This window comes from Erythrolamprus reginae, chromosome 9, assembly GCF_031021105.1.
Source record: "Erythrolamprus reginae isolate rEryReg1 chromosome 9, rEryReg1.hap1, whole genome shotgun sequence".
Classification (NCBI taxonomy): Eukaryota; Metazoa; Chordata; class Lepidosauria; order Squamata; family Dipsadidae; genus Erythrolamprus; species Erythrolamprus reginae.
Window position 1 is genome coordinate 26,203,316 of NC_091958.1, and position 23,514 is coordinate 26,226,829.

The 23,514-nt window shown below is 50.2% G+C and overlaps 1 protein-coding gene and 1 long non-coding RNA gene across 3 annotated transcripts in view; one reads left to right on the top strand and one right to left on the bottom strand.

The window, feature by feature from the left end:
- The window catches only part of FHOD1 (formin homology 2 domain containing 1), a 79,517-nt gene that overhangs the window by 36,117 nt on the left and 19,886 nt on the right, over positions 1-23,514 (top strand). Inside the window, exons 21-22 of one of the 2 annotated variants that reach the window (XM_070760613.1) lie at positions 134-310; positions 541-1,829. The exons of the other annotated variant lie outside the window; for it this stretch is intronic. Of the exons in view, the coding sequence (XP_070616714.1) occupies positions 134-310; positions 541-623 (260 nt within the window). The 3' untranslated portion in view covers positions 624-1,829. Of the gene's footprint in view, positions 1-133; positions 311-540; positions 1,830-23,514 lie in introns of those variants that run through there. 2 annotated transcript variants of the gene reach the window in all.
- Positions 1,598-18,711, bottom strand: LOC139172001 (uncharacterized). The gene is made up of 3 exons (XR_011559827.1): positions 18,380-18,711; positions 11,421-11,751; positions 1,598-1,810 (listed from the first exon to the last, which is right to left on the bottom strand). It is a non-coding gene; the product is annotated as an uncharacterized lncRNA (long non-coding RNA).

Genomic DNA, 23,514 nt, shown 5'->3' on the forward strand with positions numbered 1-23,514 from the left:
GGTGGGCTGCTAACATGGGACGGTGACGCTCTAGGTTGACTCAGCCTTCCATCCTTGGGTAAAATGAGGACTTGGATTGTGGGGGCAATGTGCTGGCTCTGTTAAAAAGTGCTATTGCTATCTTTCCCTTCAGGGGCTGGGAAGCAGAGTCCGTCTGGAGGGTCCCCCGCCCAGGAGGAGGCCGCTGGCTCCCCTGAGGACGCATCTGAGGAGATAGTGAACCGCCTGGTCAAGTCCGTCACCCAGAGGTCTCCTGCACGCTCAGCCCTGGCCAAAGAGCGCCGCCGGTCACGTGGGAACAGGAAGTCCTGTAAGTGTCGCCCGCTCCCTCCCTTTGGTGGAGCCCAGACGTGGCTTCCCTGCCCCCCTCCCTCTCTCCTCCCCTTGGAGGGGGTGACGGATGCGGAAAAGGGGAGATCTCCGGGTCCCTCTCAAAGCGGCCCCCACCCCCAGACAAGGCGGCTGGGCTCCTGCTGGCAGTGGGGGGCCTCTGTCCCCCTGAAAAGACCCCACCCACCCCCATTCTTTCCTTCCTTGCAGTGCGACGGACCTTGAAGAACGGGCTGAGCGAGGAGCTGGTGCAGGCGCTGGGCCTGGCACAGTCAGCCGGCGTGGCCGTCTGAGGAGCCCCCCAGGCTGTGCCCGAAGAGGCAGGAGGGGGAGCTGGGTGTGTGTGTCTCGTTTGGCCCCTTGGGACTGGAGGAGCAGGCTTCGCTTGGCCAGTCTGTTGGCCTGTGTGCGTGTGTGGATGCTGCCGTCCAAGGCTGGGAGGCTGAGGCCTCTGGTTCAGACGGGAGTGATGGACAGGACTGCTGTTTCCTCTCCTGCCTGTGTCCTGCAAGGGGGAAGGGCAGGCTTGGAGAAGAGGCCAGAGGGATGGCCGCTGGACGCTCCCTGACCAGTGCCGCTGCCGCCACTGCCTCTGCCCAGGGACAGCCTCCAGGGCCCGCTTGACCCTTCCTGGAGTTCAGAGTTAGAAAAGAGAAGTCGAAACTGTTTTTGTGAATTGGGCCAAGCAGCCATGTTCCTCTTTTCCTGCCCCGTCTGCTACGTTTCCAGTCTGTTCTTGAAAACACGCCCCCCCCCCCCTTGAGTGGGAAGAGGCAGAGGGGGAGGCAGCCAGAGAAAGTTAAAAAACCTGCAATAAGATAGGGAAAGTAGCTGGAAGGGCCCCTCCCCCGTCCCTCCCTCCCTTTGGACCTCCCTTGTTCTGGGTCAAGTGCCTTGTGCCTTCACCTTCTCAATGAAATGCCACTTTCGCCCTCGTTCCCCTGACGTCTTCTCCCGTCACATCTCGGTTTTGCAACTGGCTTCTTACGTGGTTCTCTGGGTGATCAAAGCTCCACAGCGTTGCCGGATTCATCATTCGTCTCTTCTGCTATTGTGGGCATGCGTGTACAGTCACACAGCCACACTTTTAAGGACTTGCCCCCTTCAACCACATCCTTTGTTACCAAGGGAAGGCATTTCAGTACAAATTCATTATTTATTTTGTAACTTCCACCTCCCTGTAGTACAGGGGTCCTCAAACTTAGCAACTTTAAGACTTGTGGACTTGAAGTCCACAAGTCTTAAAGTTGCTAAGTTTGAAGTCCTCTGCTGTAGTATAACAAAGTGAGTGGAAGGACAAATGCGTACAGAGCCATTTTTGCACCTTTTGGCCAGTGTCCCTCCTGGTACTCACCATCTCGGCTCTCAACTCCGTCTGTCTTCCTGTCTTCAGTAAACATCCTTCAGGGATATCCACGTTCATCTTGTTTTTCACCATTTATGTAGACATTGTTCATTCCTTTCTGCCTATTAAATAAAGCTACGTTGGTTGTTAATAATTAGTTTTTAAATCCATATTCCTTGCTGCACCATATTAATTTGTCATATACCACTTGGATTGTCAGTTGACAACAGAGTTTATCTGCATGCAAAATTATACACGTACAGTACATACGTATATACCCTGTTTCCCCCCAAGTCAGACCTCCCCTGATAATAAATAAGCCCAATTGGGCTTTTGAGTGCATGGCAATAAGGCTAAGGGCTTATTTCAGGATTCAAAAAAAAAAAAAAGGCAGGGTCCTGCTCCAATCTGAACTTTTAATTAAGCATTTCATTGGAAAATACAGGCTTTTCTTGCAACACGTCCCCTATTGCCGTTTTCAGCCACCAGCCTTCAAATCTTTTCCTGAGAAAGAGTCTGTAATTCAACCTGACTTCCCTTGTCTGAGATGGGAATGGCTGAAGCCCTGGGGATCTGATGGAACGGATGCAACTTAGTACTGGGGTGTGCGTGTTTCTTTTATCAGAAACCCCCCAGATTAGATGCCCCTGAGCTTCTCCCCACTGCTCTCCTGGGCTTCTTACAGGGATGGCTGGTCCCACCCTGGGATGATGGAGAGGCCTGCGTGGGTGTGGAGGCGATCGGTTAATGAGTAACTACTTGTTGGCTGCAGGGCTGGCCAAGTGTTCTGCAGCCGGGTCCCCTACTGGGCCTTGGCCTTCATCCCCCTTGGTTGCTTTGGTGCTGAGAAGCAGGGGGCCAGGCCGACTCCCCCCCCCCAGACCTCTAAGCTCCCCTCTTTGCCCCCAACTGGGCTCCAGGTGCCTTTTGCAGGAGGCCAGCAGGGGAGAAGGAAGGGCCCCTCCATCACCCGGGGAGGGGGGGGTTCAGGGTGGGCTGCAAGGGCAAATGGCCCACCAGTGGCATGGGAGGGGCTCCCCCAAGAGATGGAGAAGCAGAAAGAGGCCAGGACTGTCCACTGCGCTTCTCGTGCTCTGGACAGTGACTTGAAACTTGCCCTGGAGGGATCTAGGGCTGACCTCATGAAGCGCCCAGGGCAAAGGGGGTGGATTGAGGTCCTCCTGCTCCCGGATTGCCAGGTGCAGCTGATGGGGTACTTTCCAGGTGAGGAGCTCCCTGTATCTTCCACAGGTGCTTGCTTCCCACAGTTTCTGCTCAGGGGTTGCCACTCGTTTGGCTCCACGGGGCCCAGAGATGTCACTGGCTTCCAGGCTGTATGCCAGGGGAATGAAAGCATCAAAAGAGAAAAACGCAGATGAATAAATGGGAAGTGGATTTCATCCGTTGCGCGATTGCGAAAGGTTTGGCCCTACCTTGCTTGGCTTAGTTGCTGCCTGCATACATTGCTGACCTCACAAGAACAGAAACTGGGGGAGCCAAAGGGGAAAAGGGGGGCAACTACAGTGTCAGAGCCACCCAAGGAGAAATCTGACAGGGGCCACCAGGCTCAGCCCTTTCTCCAGGGCCTCTGGGTGAGGAAGGAAGGAATCGGAAAAGGCCGAGGAGGACCAGCTCTGCCACGGAGAGACCAGGCAGCCTCTCTTGCCCCAAAGGTTCTTTCCCCCCTTGGCTGAAGCTCCTTCCTGGCTGAAAGGAGAACCTGGCAGATTCCCTCCCTTGGCTTGGCAGGGCTCACCTGTCCCCGCCTCAGCCAGGGGTCGCCTTTCTTTGTGGGATTGGGCCCCCCCTCTTCTGGACGGGAAGCCACCTGCAAGAAAGGTCGGGGTGTCTGGCCTGTATTGATTGTCAAGGACTTTGGAGGCTTTGGCCTTCTCCTTAGCCAGCCAGTGGTGGGGAGGGGGGCTGGTGGTAGCAGACATAGCTCTTCCCCCACCCAATTTTAGAATGGATGCAGCTTCTACTGAACTAGATGAATAGTCCTTAGAAGGCAACACTGCAGGCTATTTCTGCTGCCTACCGGCAGTTTGATCCTCACCAGCTCAGCCCCTGCATCCTTCCGAGGTTGTGGGGGGCAAAAGGCTTAGAGAGGGTTGGGAAGCATTGGGAAGTCGTAGATGAAGTCTCAAGGCTGACGCTAAGGCACCTGGCCGAGACCGGCTCTCCCCACAGGAGGTTCCAAAAGGTCCCTGACGCATGGCAAGCGCTCCGATAGAGCACTGGTTTTTGTTTGCCCATTGTCCACATTGCCAAACTGGCACACTGTGGACGGCCACTGCCACACTGCCTGGTGACCAGGAGGCTGACCAGTGAGTCCTGGGAAGCTCCTGAGGCTGAGGGGCAGAGCTGACCAAAGGGGAAAAGACCTCTGTCCAGCAGGCCTGCTGGATTTCAAGTTCTGTGATTTTGGATTGAAATGCAGTAATGAAATGCGGGGGGGGGGGGGGGGTCAATGTCCTAAGTGAAAACACAGGTTGTTTATAGAGTGTTGTAGGCACAGTCCCTGAAGACACGGAAGGCTGACCTTGGGGGAGGAATGGGTCCGGACTGGCATTTCCCCCTGAAGCGTTTCAGGGAGACGAACTGGTTTGGAGCTGTTCTTTCCCTCCACCCTGCCCCCACCCCCGTGTTTTGTCAACAGCTGCTTAAGGGAGCCCCGTGGCTGGCTGGAACAAGCCGGCCAGTGGCACGGAAGGGCATCGGAAGGGGGCCGGCCTGGCCGATCTCCCAGGAGTTCCTCACAGCCCTCCACGTGGGGCAGCTTTGCTTGGGGCCCGAGAGGCTTCAGTGGGCAAGGCGGCCAAGTTCTACATCTCACCTGCCGCAGGACCAAAGATTCCCTCATCGGCCCCAGGTGGTTTTCTGAAGCAGGTGTGTAGGGCCCCCCTTGGGACCCCAGAAGGACCACTGAGGCCGATGGCCCCCTTCTAGTCAGAAGCCACCAAGGCTCCCCAATGAAGAGCCCACCATCCACAGTTTTGCCACTGCTGGCTCTTTCCGTTACATTCAGTCAAAATTTGCCTTTCTGTGATTTGAAGCTGTTGCCGTGTTGTGCCCTCTGAATGTGATGCAGAATCATCTAATGTTAAAGCTGAAAGGAGACCCTGAAGGCAACTCGGGCCAGTCCTCTCCTGACACAGGCGGCTCTGCTGCGGAAGAGACCTGACGGTTAGCGAAGGCCTCCTGGTGAAATGAGCCCCTTGTCGTCTGAGGCTGCCATTCCTTGTCCTGGTCACTGAATCCACTTTCAACATCCCTTCAGACAGACCTTCAGGCACAGACGCATTCCCCCAGCACCATCTAAACCAGGGTTTCTCAAATAGTGTGGTGCCTCCCTCTGAGGGGCGCAGAGCAATGCCTGGGGGGGGGGCATAACTCTGGGGAACGTGCCAATTTTTTTGCCTCCATCGTGTTCCTCGGCGTTGTGTCCAGAGCTTCCCGTTCTAAAAGAAAACATCTTTTAGAATAACTTTTGCTCAAACATGGAAAAATCAATGTATCCCATCATAAAGTCAAATCATTGAAAAGATTTATAGATGCGCGGAGATGGATGAAATGACGAGAGATATCAAGAGTATAAAAGTCAATGAAACAGAAAAACCATGGGAAAAATGGTACAAATGGATCCAAAACAGAACAATTCAAAGAAATGAAAAGAGAAATACTCAAACTTAGTGTACACACCAATATATACGTCTCTCTCATTAAGATTAGCACAAGTAAATATATAAATATAAAATAGTAATATACCTTTTTGACGTTTTTTATCAATTTTATGATGATGTGATTGTAATTAATAGGGAGGTAAGATACATACAAAGCAAATCCGAAACAGGCAATGATCTGTATATGACTATTGAGATGTTTTCTTTTTTTTATGTAATCAAAAACTGAAAATAAAATTAAAAAATAAAAATGAAAAAATAAAAGAAAACATCTTGTAACTTCAATCCAACTTCTTGAACACACGAGAAGTTTTCTTTTAGAACAGGTTGCCCCAGACATAACGCTGAGGAACGCGACGGAGGTACCAATGCAGGTGTCGGGACATGCGTCTCATGGTGGGGCGCAATTTGGGGGGGGAAGTCATTATTTACAGTCACGGTGGAGAGTTGGGGGACATGAAATGTTTACTTCTCCCTGGGGGGGGAGGCGTCATCACAGAAAATAATTGAGAAGCACTGATCTCGACTATAGCGAAGCACATGCAGTATTAGCTCCAACTGTTCTTCATATGAATTTCCCTCTGGGTCCCTTGTCCTTTGGGTTGCTCTCCTCTGGACAAGCTCCGTTTTGCCAACTGCCCTCTTTGAAATGTATGTGGTGCCCAGAACTGAAGGCAATGTTTTATGTGTGGTCCACCCAAGGCACAATCGAGAAGAATGATCACACTGGAACTGCAGAGGATCTCCAACTGAGAGGACGTGGGCTTCCTTCAGCAGCAGAGCCCTTGATGGACGCTGGGTGGTGACCTACAGGGGTTCAGCCGTGTTTATCTAATGGCAGAGTCCAGCTCTGCTCTAGGATCTCACGGGAGGCTTTATTAAATGCTGAAGTCAAAGTACTTTATGTCCAAGGCATTTTCGTGGTCCGGTCTGTATATCAACAAAATAGATCAGGTTGATTTGACATGACCCACTCTTGATTACCCCCTCCTGGTTCCCGTCAAGGTCCACAAACTGCCTAATCATCTTTCTCATAACTGTGCCTGGTATTTGTGTCGGCCGGTTAATGTTCACTCCATCCCTGCAGCACTATGTAATGTAATGGGCATAATGGTCCCTTGTAATGGGTGCTGCTTGTTGTGGCCTGGGGCTATGCAACCTGCTGCTATGCAACCTGCATTGGCTTTGGGGTCCAATTCGAGGCTCAACGCCCTACATGGCTCGGCATCAGGTTATTTGAGGGACCCTCTTTTCCCAATCAAACCTACCTGACCCCCCCACCCCCCACTCCCAGAGAGGGGAGGCAAGGAATGCTATGGGTTTCCTCTCCTAAGTAAGTCCACGGCAGGGCCAAAAAGAGCCTTCTCTGTGATGGCCCCCTCCCTCTGGAACATCATCCCCATGGAGATAGATTGACCCACGCTTTGACTCTCTTTCGCAAGGCCCCCAAGATGGGACTCTGCCAACAGGCCTGGGGACCCCAGAAGAGGAGACATGCTTGATGGCCGCCACCAGAGGGATGGAGGGCTTTTTTGTAACTGGATTTTATCCATTATCCCAGAGTCATTGAGAATGAGTTGAGAATATATATGTTCTTAAATAAATAAATATCTGAGGGACCATCTTTTCCCTTTGCTTTCTGCCCCCCTGCATGCCCTGTGGTGGGACCTAAGAAGTGGCCGTCTCCACTGCAACCCCATGAGATATTTTTCAGATATCTGAAGCCTGATTTCCCCTCCCCTGTCTGGCCTTTGATGGGCATCTGGGCGGCCTTGCTGGGGCCTTTCCAAGCCATCATGGCTTCCCCCGCTCCAGGGTACAAGATGGCACCCTCCTCTGAGGTGGTGCTAGGCACCCTTTTCTCTAGGGTGGAGTGTTCCCTAGTGTTCCCAGTGGCTCAGCAGGTAGAGTGCTGTACTGCAGGCCACTGAAGCTGACTATAGATCTGTAGGTCAGCGGTTCAAATCTCATCACCGGCTCAAGGTTGACTCAGCCTTCCATCCTTCCGAGGTGGGTCAAATGAGGACCCGGATTGTGGGGGCAATAGGTTGGCTCTGTTAAAAAGTGCTATTGCTAACATGTTTAAGCCGCCCTAAGTCTAAGGAGAAGGGTGGCATAAAAATCAATCAATCAATCAAACAAACAAACAAACAAACAAACAAACAAACAAATTTCTTTAGCACTGTCCTTAGGCCAAGGGTTGAACTGCTCATGCCTCCTCAATAGCTTTCTCCCACCCAATTTGCAATTTTTGATGAATTGCTCTGTGTCTTTCAAGCCAACAAAACGTCCACTTAATTCTCACTCAACCTGCCAGCTAATCAGCAAATGATGAGGAACTTTTGTCAAATTTTTTGCTAGATCAGGAGATCTTATGACTGCAGCTTCTCCACAGTGCATCCAGGAAGCAATCCAGTCAAACAATCTGGCAAGACTTGTTCTTGACAAACGCACGCTGACTTCTTGTGCTCTTGACAATCCGCTCTAGACTCTTCTTAGGTTGCTTGATGGAGCTCAGCTTCGCACCCTCCTTTCCCCACTTTTCAAATCTCCAGACATTAAATCTCTGCTTCAGTCAACTGCCGCTTCTCTCGTTTCCCAGGATGATGAATGACATGAATGGAATTTTTGGCACACCTGACGCTGGAAGGGCAGGAGGGGAGGGGACACTTATCTCTGGGGTGGCAGAGGGTCAAAATATCCCGGTCTTGCTGGGGAGAGGCAGGTATGGCGGAAGCCATGGAGCTAGCCGTTCCAGGGGAAGGAGGGATCGCTGCTTAGTAGCGATCCCTTCTTCAGGCTCCATGAGCTTAACTCAAGGCACTGGTGATGAGTGTAATTCTGGCCCTGGGCTCAAGTTGTTGCTACTCAATGCCAGGTCGGTGGTAAATAAAGCTCTCCTCATCCGGGATCTGATCCTGGATGAGGAGGCCGACCTGGCTTGTGTGACCGAAACCTGGCTGGGCCCGGAGGGAGGAGTTCCTCTCTCTGAAATTTGCCCAGCTGGGTTTCGGGTATGGCACCAACCTCGACCCCAGGGAAGGGGGGGAGGAGTGGCTATTATAGCCAGGGAGAGTCTTGGCCGGCGTAGGCTCATTGCTCCAGAGGTTGCAGGTTGCGAGTCCCTCCTGGTGAAGTTGGACTTAGGGGTTCAGGTGGGCTTGTTACTCACGTACCTGCCTCCCAGCTGCATGTCAACAGCCCTGCCTGTGCTACTCGAGGAGGTGGCCGGGCTGGCGGTGGAGTTCCCCGGACTTATCGTCCTGGGGGACTTCAATCTGCCGTCACTCGGCGGTTCCTCTGGACTGGCACAGGAGTTCATGGTCACCATGACAGCCATGGACCTGACTCAAGTAGTTCAGGGTCCGACTCACCATTTGAGGCTGAGAATGTTCTACCAGCCTCCCTGTTGGAGAGCAGCCTCCCTACCTCTGCTGCTCATCCCTGTTTCTGTTTGGTGGCAACTGCTCGGCCTTATTTGTGGCCTTGGGGAATTTCAATCTGCTTTCACCAGACGGTGGGTGTGAGATGCTCCAAGAGGTTTTGGCCCCCATGACTCATCCACAGCCCAATACCCTATTTTGCAATGGGCTTGGGTGACATGAACAAATGCAACAATTTAAAAATAAAGCAAAATACAATCAACACAAAACCCCCACAATTCATCATCATCACATGGGTCAAAGAGATATTTTTTGTGCAAAGAATGCTAACAGCCTCCCCCTGTAGGACACAGCCTTATGAAAATCATATTTTTAATTGCAACTATGAAAGACAGTATCTATATGTCTGTATAGGCCCTGTTTTGTTTTTGTTTTTTGTTTCTGTTTGCTTTGTGGTATTTATGTCTTTTTTCTTAATGTAAATAATTAGTAAAGATTATTTTTTAAAAAGAAAAAAGACAATCATATTTTTCCATTTAAACTAAGCTGAAGGTTGTCCATCTTTTTTCAATGTGTTTCTCATGAACTGATAACTAGAAAGGGCTGAATAAAGACAATGGGGACGATCCTCAATCTGAGAATAACTGGAAGGACACCATATATTCAAAAGGATTCACTGACATCAGTCACTTCTGTGGGCATAGTCTGCAATTTCATTGGAAATGCTTGGCGAGATTTATAGATGGCATGAACAGCCAAAGGTTTAGCACGCTTTGGAAGACAGACTCAAGATACAGAAGGATCTTGACAGATCTGAGCATGATGCAATTCAGTGGCGAGAAAAATCAGGTCCTGAACTCAGGCAGGAAAAACCCAATGTGCGGGTGCAGGAGCTACACTCAACACTAGTGATTGTGAGAGGAAGCCTGGAGCACCATTGAAAGCATGAGCCAGAAATGTGAGTTGGTTGCCAAAAAAGCCAGTGCAATCTTGGGCTGCTTCAACCGAGGGATAGTGAGCGAAGTGGTAATACTGCTTTCAACACAATGGTGAAAGGATACTTGAATAATGCATCCAGGTATGGTCACCTTGGTATAATAAAGATGCTGAGCCCCTAAAAAGTGTGCAGAGAAAAGCCACAAAGATGGAGGCTAAATCATAAGAGGAAAGGTTGAGGGAACTAGGCATATTTAGTCTAAGGAAGAGAAGGACTAGGCGTGCTGTGATATTTATCTTACAGTACTTGAGGGATGTCACAGAGAAGAGTGCTATTGCTAACATGTTGTAAACAGCCCTGAGTCTAAGGAGAAGGGTGGCATAAAAATCGAATAAATAAATAAATAAGAAGGGGGGCAACTAATTCTCCAAAGTATCAGAATGCCAGACAAGGAACAATGGATGCAAACTATTCAAGGAACCAACCTAGAACTAAAGAGAAATTTCCTGACAGAACAATTAACCAATGGAACAGTTTGGTGGCCAGAGTTGTGGATACTTCATCACTGGAACTTTTCAAAAATAGACTGGACAACCATTTGACCCGGATAGTATATGTGGAACGCGGAGCCATATCTGCTGGCACGCAAGCCATTGCCCTAGCTCAGCTCCAATGTGCATGTGTGTGCAGCTGATTTTTGGCTCACACAGAGGCTCTGGGAGGACGTTTCTGCCTTCCAAAGAGCCCCTGGAGGGATGGGGGAAGCCTTTGGAGCCTGGGGAGGGCCAAATACGAGCCTATTGGGCCCATCAGAAGTTGGGAAACATGGTGAACAGAAGTTTAGACTAGAAGGCTTCCAGACCCAGGATTTTATGTCCTTATCCTTTTGAATTATAAATCAATTTTTGCTATAATAAATAATAATAATAATAATAATAATAATAATAATTATTATTATTATTATTATTAGATTTGTATGCCGCCCCTTTCTGAAGACTCGGGGCGGCTCTAAAGAAATGATTGATCTTGAGAACCCATACTTATCTAACCATTCATGTAAGTCATATTTCCAACAATTCTGGAGATGAAGAAGCCCAAGCGTTGACTGACCAAGAACATCGGCTCTTTTAGGAAGAGGCGTTTGTAAAAGCTGAGGAGGACCCTTGTCAATGCAAGCCTTACTTGAACATCACCCCAATTCTGCTTGTACTTCAGAGGGCGACTCGAGGGACTCGTGGTGGTGTTGGGGCAGGAGAGCGGCCGGCCCTCAGCTATAGGGCGGGCAATCTCTTCATGGAGAGGCCAGAGCAAAGGGAGTGAACTAGAAGAGTGTTTCCCAATCTTTCTGGCTTTGCAGACTGGGGCAGTGGTAGGGGGAGATGGTTCTGGGAGTGACAGGCCTAGTGTTGGGTTAGGGAGTCCTGAACTAGAACACTGCTGATTGATTTAAAAGCTGTATTTTTATGATATAAACACCCCGCCTTCACTCGCTGGGGCAGTGAAATTATTATCTTGGGGAATGTGGAGCTACAAATGAGGCTTTAACCTACTCCCCACCCCGCTTTGAAAGATAAGGCTGCATTCCCCCAGGTAGACTGTTGGATCACGTCAGGGTCATAGATCAGGGTAGCCATCCATCTGATCAAAAAGTTCATTTCTATGACCCTTCCATTAACTGTAGAGCTTACAAGAATTTTATCAGGGAAATGTTCTCAAAAACTCTCCTACCCTTCATATCTTACCTCAAAACATCTTGCATCTTGATACAGCTTTGCTTTGCATTCCTTTCCGTTCCAGCTCTGGTGCAAGTTGTTAACTGTTTATTGTCTGGCTAATAACTCTTTCGGTAACAGCTGCTCTGCCCCAAGGCCAACCTTTGTTTTATAAATACCAGGACCCCAAGGTTCTGGAGAAATTGGCAGACGTGATCTCAGAGCCATCAAGGATCTTGGAGCACTGGGAGCTGCCAGAAGACTGGAAAAGAACTGATGTCGTTCATATCTTCACAAAAGGGAAAAAGTGGATCCAGAAAACTAGAGCTCAATCAGCCTGACATTGGTGTCTGGGAAGATCCTGGAAAACAATCAAGCAATGAATCTCGAACACCTAGAGGCAAAGTCATAAACAGAACTCAATAAGGATTTGTCAAAAACAGATCTCTCTAGATAAATCTTATTGCATTCATTGACAAAGTGACTAAACTAGTGGACCAGAGAAATGCTGAGTTAGCAACTCTATCAAAAAAGGTGCTTTAAAACAGGCCCAATGGCAACTCTGGGAAGCCCCCCTTGGAACTTTCCTTGGGCTGATGTAAAACCATTTGGGGGCAGTTGCAAATCAACCACATTGCGCTATTGCCCAGCCTGTTTATTGGTCGGGATATTTTGAGGTCTGGTTTATGTGGAGTTCAAGATAGGCTACATCCATAGGACTCCCCTGCCAGCCATCCAAGGAGAAAACTTCAAACTGCTGATAATGGAAGCTTTCTTCTTCTCTAAATACTCCGCGGCAGTGCCTTGCCCAGCACAGACAGGAAACCATCACCCCTCTTTCTTTACGTTGGGGGTTCTCTTCCTCTCCCCCCTGCAGGCACCCCCTTCTGCCAGGTCTTCCAGTGCCACAAGACAGACTTTGGCAGACCTTGCCCCAGCTCAATCCATGCCAGGCAGCGAGGCAGTGACCTGGGCTGCCTCCTTTGTTTCATCCAACCTGGGAGGAAGCATCCCCTCCCAAGGCGCCTTTCTTTTCCTTCCAGCTGAGCCATTCCAGGCTTTGGGCTCCCTGCTCCTCAGTCCTCCAGGATGCCGAGACTAGAATTTGGGCTTCTCCCCATCAGCTGCCCACCCATCCTTTGGGTCTTCCTCGCAAGGGGGCCTTGTGCTGGCACTTGCAGCCTTTTGCTTTCAGTTTCCCCTATCCAGGCTTTTTCCCTCAGATTTCTAGCCACAACCTGCCCCCCCCAAATTTCCCTGCATTTGGCTCCCCCCTTACCCTCGTTTCCCTCCAAGACGATGTGGGGTTCCTTTCCCCCCCCCTGCCTGGCAGCTTTGACATCATGAGGGGAGGGGGGCTTGGGCTGTTCCACCTTAAGAGCTTTTTCCAACCTATAAAGTTTATTTCCTTGTCTATGCAACTGGCATTTGCTCTGCACAAAATTACATTTTATAGTTTTGCTTTATTGCTAATAAAAAAGTAAATAATTTTGTTTCCTGTTGCCATGAAATAAAGAATGATCTGCAATCTGGCTGGGGATGGTGGGGAGGCCAAAGGTGAACTACTCCCACGTGATAATTGTGGGCAAGGTTGCGTGCGTTGTGGAGTGATGGATGGCAGTGCCCCTCTTCACACAGAACACACTGATCTGGGTCAAAGGGCAGGGAATGTTCTGTGGGAACTCCAGATGGGGGAGGTTCACTGCAAGAAGCCCCTGCCGTCTACAGGAGACAGAGAACTCCACCCTGGGAGGCCTGATGCTGCTGCTGCTGCAGGAAAGTCCAAGCCAGCCAACCGGTCCAGCTCAAGTGGGAGACGAAGAGGCCGGAAAAAAGGAGGTGTGTTCTCCCAAAAATGCTATTTCCAAAAGGCAACAGCAGAGGTCTTCAAACTTGGCAACTTTAAGACTTGTGGACTTCAACTCCCAGAATTCTCCAGCCAGCTATGCTGGCTGGAGAATTCTGGGAGTTGAAGTCCACAAGTCTTAAAGTTGCCAAGTTTGGAGACCCCTGGGCAACAGGATTTTTCTTGTTTTTTTATTTGAAAATGTTTCGCTTCAGAACCGAAGCTTCTTGGTTGAGAAGATACATGTTTTCAAAGAAAAAAAACCAAGAAAATCCAGTTGCCTTTTGGAAAAATCACCTTTGGGACAACAAAGACCTGAAGGATTGAGAATCTCCATAAAGAAGCAGGTTGGTTTTCGGCAGATCTTATGGCCAACCCATCTCTGCAGGCTTGGTTGGCTGCAGTGGCCAAGCCATGCCACTGGCCAGCGCAGGGCAAAGGGACTTGCTGTCCTGATGTGCCCTGGAGAAAAGTCCACTTCCTCTTCCCTGCCGCAGCCCTTCCAGTCTCTCAATATGCCTTCGTGCTTCACCTCAGCCAGCACCCAAATCCTCCTGGGATTTCATCTCCAAGCCCGTCTTTGTTGCTGTTCTCAGCACTCACTCCAGTTCCTCAGCATCCTTCTTATACTGTACAAGCAAAACTGGACACAATATCCAACAGTTCCCACCTTCTGTGAACTTGACACTATATCTCTGTTGCTGTGTCCAAAACTGCATCGACTCTTTTGGCCAATGCAAAATACGTCTGCTCTGTTAGGACACCTAGGGCTTCCGCACAAGGCAGGTCCCAATTGTTTCTGTTATCTTTGCGTCCAGATTTTTCTGCCACACACAGGTCCCAGTAAAGAAATCCACAGAATACCACTGCGTGCTTTCCTCCATTGGCTATAGATCCAACTGTACATCCATCTGGTAGCAAGACCGTTCATCCCATATTATTCCACTTTATCAAGATGCTGTGATCTACTTTATCAAACGCCTTACTGAACAACCCATCTTCAGTATTTTCTTGGTCTGCTTAACTAGTCATATTGTCAGAGAAAGCAATATTTGTTTTTAAGAATTCTAATAATGATATCTGCCAGTTCCCTTAACCCCTGGGCATACTCCATCTGAACCAGAGGACTTGATTCAGCTAAGTGTTCTCTCACCACTTCCTTAACAATATTGATTTGACTTTCTCTTTTGCAACCCGCTCCTCCGGTCATGATGATGTTATCTTTTCAGATTCAATGTTTCTTCTGATTATCTGCTTTTGCTAATCTGCGCTCTGCTCTCCATTTTTCTTCTGTTTTTTTGTGAATTCTTTATATGATGTCAATTTCACCAGCTGTCTCCCATTTTTTCACTCTCTGATATTATTTGGATCTTAATTACAGTATCTCATTTTTTAAAATTTCCATCCTACTGTTTTTCATTTACTTACTGAAATTGTCTCTTGAAAATTAGAATAATAACCTGACTACCTTCAGTTCTCACTGCTTGCAATATATTGAATTCTAAAATTGCATAAAATAACATAGAAAAAGAGTTGGAGGTCTTCTATTCTGACCTCCTGCTCAAGTAGGAAACCCTATACCATTTCAGGCAAAACTCTTCTTGCAAACCTCCAGTGATGGACATCCTCAACTTCTGGAAGCGAGTTGTCTCACTGATCAATTGTTCTCCCTGTAAGAAAATTTCTTAGTTCTAGGTTGGATCTCCCACAGTTAAAGTTTCCATCTGTTACTTCTTGTCCTGCACTAACGTGCTTTGGAGAACAGGTCCACCTCCTCCTTTCTGTGACAGCCCCTCATATATTGGAACACTGCTCTCAAGTCAACCCTGGTCTTTCTCTTTGCAAGGCTAGACATTGTGGCTGGGAAAACAGTTGAAGCAATGTGGTGGCATACTGTGGTCCATTTTAAGGTCCTAATCTCATGGCAGCAAGGGTGGTGGAGGCGCCGTTTTTCTTTCCACCCTTTAACATCTCAGCAGGCAGGTCAGAAGTCCAGGAACAACAGTAAATCCTTCTAGGAACACAAAGCACACACCATGTGACTCAAGGGGGAGGCTCCAATAAGTTGCTTTTATTGCAGATGTAAATCAGTTGATGATAAAGATCAGCTACTGCAGAATATACACTAATCTCATTCTATTTATGTGTCAGCTTCAGGGCTTCCACCCATGCATATTTCCTGTTCTTACATAGTAATAAATTAGTAAGAAGTTGCTGGTTACATTTTGGATGCGTCTCCAGTTTTTGGTCTTGAGGGCTTCAGCCTTCACCATTAGTGGAGGACCTAGTTCAGGAACTGCCTTTACCTGGAGGCAATTTGGGGAACCCTTTGTTCGCTCTGACTTGAATTCTAGACTGAGGTATCTTGGGTCATGTTTCAGCCTTTTTGAAAAAGGCCTGAATTTTACTTCTATGGTCAGTGGTGCCTGATAATCCTAGGAGAGGCAAGAGTTGAGGGGGGGAGCCTTCTGCTCCCTAAATTCTCTATGTGGTCAGAGCCAGGGAGGTTCCCGAGAGTTTCCATGGCTCTTCCTAGAATAGGCTTCAAAGAGAATGGGGAGCTTGATCTTAAGAAAATGTATTATGCAGATTTGGAATAGTTAGCGATAAAAGGAAATCAGGCCGCCAAAGAACATGGTGGTGGGTGGACACTATGAAAGCTAAGTAGAAGTGCATCAATCCACAGTCCCTCCAAGATGACAGTCATCTGCCTAAATTTCAGTCTGCTTTAATGCTGACTTCTGAGACAGAAATAGCGCTGTCTGCCCAGGAAAATTGTTTCAGTTGGCAAGTAGCCTGCAGGGCTTTATTCTACTTGTTTCTGCCTGGATTCTGAGCCCCTTTTTAGCACTTGGCACTGTTGATATTTCACCACTGGTCTGGCCGTGATGCGCGTGGATGATCCTGTTTTGTGGCCATTCCAACAGGAAGAATCGACCTCTTGGTTGTTGTCCTCTGGCATCTCAGAGTGTTGTTTTATCTCTCACATTGTTTGTTACAAGAAACTACTGGACATGCTACTCAGTTTTCAAAGGGCCCGGACAGAACAAGCTGCGGACCCCCATTATCACCATTGATCACCATTACTGGCTGGTTTCAAGGTAAACTTTCAAGTTTTGGTTTGGACCTACAAAGTAAAAACAGTTTGGGGGATCGATTGATGAGACTTGAAGAAGCTCAATTGATGAGACTTGAAGAAGCCTGTCTCCTTGCCCGCTCTTGCTTGGAGTTTCTTCTTGGGTGACTCTCCTGGCCTTGGCATCGTGGTCTCCAGGTAGGCGCCTTCCCACGCAAATTGTTTGGTCTTTACAACTGATAACAGGCCAACATTTTTATTTATTGACAATCAACATTCATTTCATTACCTGAAAAAAAAGAATATATGGCGGTGATGATAAAGATCTCCCCTTCAGGCCATTTGGCAGAGCAGTCGGAGAGCTTGCTTCAGCAGTAATTAAACTCAGATTCCACCTCAAACTATCACAAGAATAGGGAACATTTCCTGGGGGGAAATTGTCCGCAGCACTTATGCCCAGTGTCGGTAGCAGGAGATAGAACATCTCATAAGCAGCACCCTCTTTCTGAAACCTCAAACACAGTCAAGTGGCATTTTAGGTCAGAGGTGACTTTTAGGTGACTTTGGCTTCCAATTTGCTGAAATACTCAGCTTGGGCCAGGCAGCTGCCCAGGGTCTCTCAAGGCCGGATCCTACTGTGCAGGAAGCACAAGGATTACTAGCAAGTGGCTGCATGGGGAGGGAGCTGGAGAAAGAAGTCGGTCAGCCTGACAAAGCGCAAGTGGTCCAGTTTCCCAAGATCCAGTTGGTGAGGGCAGTGCAGGAGCCGGTGGGGATCTCAGATGTGATGGTCTGCAATGATTCCTTCTGCAAGGTTTCAACATTTGCCTGTTGAATCTCCTTCTTTGGCAGGCAGGTCTGAAATGGAGAGCCGAGAATGGCTGCGGGTTTCACCCTCGTGCATCTTCTGGCAGCTTCTTCTTCTTCTTTTCTGCAGAAAACATGACTTCAGCAACCGAGTGATCAATGCCTGGAACTCACTGACTCTGTGGTTTCTTCCCCTAACCCCAAAATCTTCAACCTTAAATTATCTACCGTTGACCTCTCCCCCTTTCTAAGAGGTCTGTAAGGAGCGTCCATAAGCGCACTATTGTGCCTACCGTCCCTGTCCTTCTGTCCTATTATCCTTTTTATCACGTCTTTATACTTTATGTTAATACAAAGTATAATTCTATACCTGTTTGACAAAAAGTAAAGTAAAGTAAAGTAAAGTAAAGTAAAGTAAAGTAAAGTAAAGTAAAGTAAAGTAAAGTAAAGTAAAAGTTTCAGCCCCAGCACAGAGGCGAGCATGGATGGTTTTTCTGGGGGCTGAGCTGCCTGTCTCTTGGGAGGCCCAAGGCCTGGTTGTAGGAAGGCAGCAGCTGCCGCTCCCTGGTGCAGGAGGCGCCAATAGTGCAGCTGCTGGACAGAGGCCTCCTCAGGCCATCTGCTTTTAGGGGCCCGTCCGGCCACCCCTTCCTCCAACGGGGAGGGAGGGAGAGCAGGGAGTCAACACTGCTCAGATCTGACCCAAAATGCCAGAGGGGGGAGAAAGCCTTGCTTGGTCTTCCTCTTGGCAGCACAGCCCCCCCCCCCCCCGGAGTGGCACCTAGCCGCCCTTCCCCACGGAGGTCCTCTGGGAAGGTTGGGGCTCTGCCACCCAAGTGCCAGGGAACAGGCGCCTCAGAGGCGGGCTGCTAAGGTGGGGCAGTGAGGTGTGCTCTGAGTGCTAGCGGAGTCCAGTGTAATTCTGCTACTGAACCTGGGCAGGGAGCGAAGTTGTGCGCAGACACGCAGGAGCGCCATAGGCGCCCCTGCGTGTCCGTGCGCGATTTCGCTCCCTGCCCAGTTGCAGTAGCAGAATTGCACTGGACTCCATGTTTAGGATACCAAAACACAGGCGACCCTGCGTGTCCGCGCATGATTTCACTCCCTGCCCAGGTCTAGTAGCACAATTGCGCTGGACTTGGCTAGCCCTCAGAGCACACCTCACCATTCCCTCTCAGCAGCCCACCTCTGGCCTCATGGACCCAGTGGGGAGGCAGGGCAGGGATCCCCCAGTGGGCGGGTGTATGTGCAACTACTAACCCCTCAGGCCCTTGGATGCGGCCTTTGCCCTTCTCAGCCCTGGAAGTTCTTCGGCCTCCCCCGAAAGTCTGTGGCACAAGCAGCGAGGAGCAAAAGGGGCCGTTGGGCCTTTGGGGGGAGACGGGGCCACTTTTAGCGATTCCACCCATGGCCACAAGAACCGCCGAGGCGACACCGTGCCCTCCTTGCGGCTCCTGAGGCATTTCTGAGGGCAGCCGCCGAGCCCCCGCGCCGTCGACGGAGCCCGGGCCCTCCTGGGTCCCCCGCCCGCCGAGGCCTCCAGCCTCTCCCATTGGCGGCAGCCGGGCAGGGCAGCTCCGCCCTCCGCCTCTTTTTTACAACTCCCGGCCCGCTTCCCTCCTCACTCGGCCGGCCGAGGCGCGCGCGGGACACCCTGCCTGCCTTTTGTTCGCCGCCGCGCCGCCCCGGCCTCCCGCTGTCCCCTCTCCCCCCGGTCTGGCCCGCATGGAGCTGGGCTGGGCGTGCAGCCTCTCGGTGTGGCTGCTCTTCCTGGGCGGCCTGGCGCTGCGGCTCCTGCGCGCCGACCTGTTGCCGAGCCGGCCGCTGCTGCTACGGGTGGGGCTGCTGGCCGTCGTGCAGGCGCTGGGTCAGGCCGTCCTGCCGCTGCCGCTCAGCGCCGCCCTCGCGGGGGCTGCTTGCTGGCTCCTCTCGGCCAGCGCCGCCCGGCGGAAGCGGATCCCCCCCGGGGGCAAAGCCGTGGTGGTGACAGGTGAGCGCGGCGGGGCCTTGAGAGGGAGGGCGGGGAGGAGAGGCGCCACAGAGAGCCCGGCCGCCCGTTCCGTCTGCTTGGGGAGTCCGCCTCAGCTCCCAGGCGCCAGCTCGGCCCTGCCTGTGAGGGGCGCTGTCGAGGAAGGGGCCCCACCGGGCCCTCGCCATCCTTCCCGCGCTCTCCGGCAAGGCACGCGTCTCTCCCGCCGGCCCAGGAGGGGCCCCTCCGTCGCTGGGCACCGAGCGGGGCCGCAGGCAGAACGCACCCGCAGCCCCTTCCGACGGAGAGGCCGCCAGCTGGCTCGCCCTTCGCTCTGGCGGGCTTTGCACAAGCGCTGGGCCCGCGGAGAGAAGGCACTGGCGAGGTTGTGCCCCCCCCCCCCGAGTCTGGCGGGGGCCACGGGGAGCTCCCCTCAGGAGACGAGCTCAGGCGCCGCGGCTGGAGCGCCTCTGAGGTGAGCTCCCCGACACCCCGCAAGCCGGCTGGAGAAGGCGCAGCGCTGGGGAGGCGCGTGGGGATGTGGGGCGGGGCAGGCGGAGTCCCACTCAAAGGCGGCCCGGCACATAAGAAGAAGGCGCGGAGGGTGCAGGGCCCTCCTGGCTGTGAAAGCCGGGGAGCGAAAGGGGTGGGAGGGCCGCTAATGGCGGCTGGTGGGTCAGGCTTGGCGCAGCCCGGTGACATGGCCGGCGTTGCCCCTGCTTTGCTCCCTCATGTGAGCAGAGGCCCCTTTGGAGGAAGGCCCCAAAGAAGTTGCCCACTCGCTGTTTCTATCCATATATTCTCCTTTGGGCTGCAGGTGGTTTTGGAGGCTGACATCAGCTGGTGGGGGCTCAGGTGCAGCCTCTCTGAATGAGAACAAGCGGGCTCCTGACCAAAGTGAGGAAAATTACAGTTACTAACTCTGCCAAAAAATTACAACTGCTAATTTTGCCAAAAAATGTGAGTTTGACAGCATCACCATTAGACATATTCGTAACTGACTGACCAATGGTACTCAGTGTACAGAAGTGGGCTGCTAGGGTGGAACGGTGACGTGTGCTGGCCCTTGTGGCTCTGAGTGCTAACGGAGTCCAGCGCAATTACGCTACTGAACCTGGGCTACGGGCGCCCCTGCCTGTCCATGCGTGATTTCGCTACCTGCCCAGGTGCAGTAGTAGGATTGCGCTGGACTCCACTAGCACTCAGAGCCACGGGGGCGAGCACACGTCACCGTTCCACTTTAGCAGCCCACCTCTGTCAGTGTGTAAGCCTGAGTGGAACTGCATCTACATGGAGGCCCCAGGCTCCGTGTTAGGCACAGTACTCTTCAATATCTTCACCAATGATTTGGACGAGGGGATAAATGGGGAACTCATGAAATTTGCAGAAAAGAGGCTTAAGCTGCAGAAGGATATTGACAGAATTGAACATTGAAATTCAATGGGTAAAAAAATAAGGTCCTCCATTTAGGCAAGAAAAATCAAAATGACAGGTATAGCATAGGTGGAACCTGACTAGAGGACCCCCAAGTTCCCTTCCAAGTCCTACTCTGTTCTATTCTATTTTTATTTCATTCTATTCTGTTCTGCATTTAGAGTGGGAAGTTTCTGGTACAAAGACCTTCAAAAAGAAAGAACAGAATGCTTTTCAAAGCGTTACCAGCCCACTTGATGTACAACTTTTCCTGTGTTTTCTGATGGGGTCCTTCAGGGGTTTTCGAACTGTAACTCGGAGCAGTGTGTTAGTCTGGAAGCTTGTAAGGTTGCTTGGTTTGAAAGCCTTGGCTCAGCGGTCAGTCAGAGCCACAGGGAGCATCCAAAGACGCTAATCCAGTGCTGTTTGCAGCTGGTTCAGGTGGGGCTCCACTCCAGCCAGATCATTTCTCAACTGGGAAAGATGCTCAGAAGGGGCCATTTGCTTCTCTCTGCTTTTTGCAGCCATCCAGCTCTGGTTTTCCCATAAAAAGAAGTGAATTGGACTCTGTTTAGACACATCTGGCCATGGGATGCATTATCTGCTTCTGGTACACTCTGTTGCACAGCGTGTTCCCGAGTCAAACGCCACAGACTCCAAAAAAGCCAAAGTGCTACTGCAGACTCTTTTAGTGATTCTGGCAGCTTTTCCCTCTCCAGAGAGAGACGTTTCGAAGAGCTCTGGCCGACTGGGTGAAGCCCATTTGCTTCAGCTGGGCTGCTCTAAGTCACAACGCTGGCCAATGGCTGCAAGGCATTTGGTTTTAATTAAGGATAGAAATCTATGTGCCTCAGGCTTGCAACCCTTAGCTAGTCTCTGCTTAGGTCAGATTCTGATGTGATTGTTGGAGGAGGGGAATAGAGGGGATCCCTTTGTTTAATAAGGGAAGGATTGGAGTACAGTACTAGTGTCACCTGTTATGTGTGCTTTGAGCTCTCCATCTATTTATCTATCCTTCCCCTGGCTCTTCCTCTGACTTCAATTATTTATTTTATTCTCTTCCCCCTCTGTCCCATTTCTCAGGAATACACAGCAGGCTTCTCTTCTCTTCGGGGGGCTCTCCAGACCCCAGGAGAGTTTACATTGCCTTCCTCTGAGTCCCAACTTCTCCACATCCTCCTGCACGCTACACTGCATGACTGGAGATGGGGCTCAAGGTGGGATGGGGCCAAAGCAGAGTGCAGGTAGTCCTCAGATTATGACAGTTCAAAGTTGCGGCAGGGCCCCTGAAAGTAATTACAACTTGGACTCAAAGACCGGGGTCACATGATGGTATTTTGGTGCTTGGCATCCAGCTCACATTTATTTGCGGTTTGCGGCATCCCAGGGTCATGTGACCATGATTTATAATGGTTTTTACTGGAATCTGGCTTTTGCTTCTGTCTTCCAGGCAGAAAAATCCATTGTGACCAGTGGGTTTGCTTAACCACCGTGATGTTTGCTTTAAAACTGTATGATTTGCTTAACAGCCACTGCTAAACATGTCATCCAATTGGGTCGGTCATCTGGGTACCTGGAGTTATAACTGCCATGATATAGGATGAAAATTCTGGGCTCTCTGGTAGCCTTAAGTCGAGGACTACTTACTGCAATTAGTTTCTGTGATTTGGAAATTACACTTTTGCTCATGTAGCCTAAATTGTATTTTTTTTAAACAAAAAAAAATCACATTCCTAGACTGACTCATTTTCAGCAATTAATTACAATTCAAGGATGACATTCACAAATATGATCACAAGAACCTAAGAAGAGCCCTGCTGAATCAGGCCAAAGCCCATCGAGTCCAGCATTCTGTGTCTCACAGTGGCCCACCAATTGTACAAGGGGATCTTGAGCAGAAAGAGAAGGCAACCCCCCTCTTTCCCTTGACCCCCAACAAATGGTATGCAAGGGAATCCTGCCTGCCTCAACCAACACAGAGGCGGCACATGGACATCCGTTTCAATAACTACCGATACACTTGGCATCCATGAATCTGTCTAATCCTGCCTTGAAGCTATGAAGGCTGACAGCTATCATGACCTCTTCTGGAAGTGAATTTCATAACTGAATGGGTAAAGAAATATTTCCCTTTACTTGTCCTTACTTTCTCACCTGCGAGCTTTAGGGAGTGCCCCTTCATCCTAGTATTGTGTGATAGAAAATAAATTTTCTCTATCCACCTTTTCTGTCCCATGCAAGATTTTATACATTTTGATCAAGTCACCCCTTAAACACCGTCTTTCAAGACTGAAGAAACCAAGGTGTTGCCTGGTTTCATAAGGGAGTGGCTCCATTTCCTTGATCATTCTTGTTGCCCTTTTTTGCACCTTTTCCAGTTCTATTATATCCTTCCATTATATCTGCCTAGAAGAGAAGCCCAGCCTCCCTTCAGTAAACATCGGTTACTTCCAGTTGAAAGGCTGCCCTGCAATTGTATCTGCTTTAGCTGGCAAGGCAGTTATCAGAGGCCTCTCAATCCTGCTGTTGCCACAGCTGCAGATGAGTCCTCGACCTCACTTTTGGTGAACGCCCATCTTCCCTTTAGGGAGACTCTGGGTGACTGACAGATTATTATTATAATTATTATTGTTGCTGCGACAAATTAGCGATAATGTACCAATGATAATCTGCAGGTTATTATGGCTGCCGATCATGGGATTAGAAGGTGGGCATAGTGGTCCCTGCATCAGGAGATGTTACCTATTACGTAGGGACGCTGCCTGTTCTTGTGCTTGGAGGGGGAGAATTGGGAAAATGGTCAGATTGAGCTTTCCCACTTTAAGGGACAGGATCAAGACTGAAGGATGGCTCACGTCCTTGTGGGGAACTGGATCAAGCTTAAAATCATAGGATCAGAGGCCTGGAAGGGACTTTGGAGGTATTATGGTCCAACCAGGGTGAGCTGCTGGGGGTTCGCAGGCAGTTGGGAGAAGCTCTAACTAGGATTCTGTGCAATTCAGAGAACCCCCAA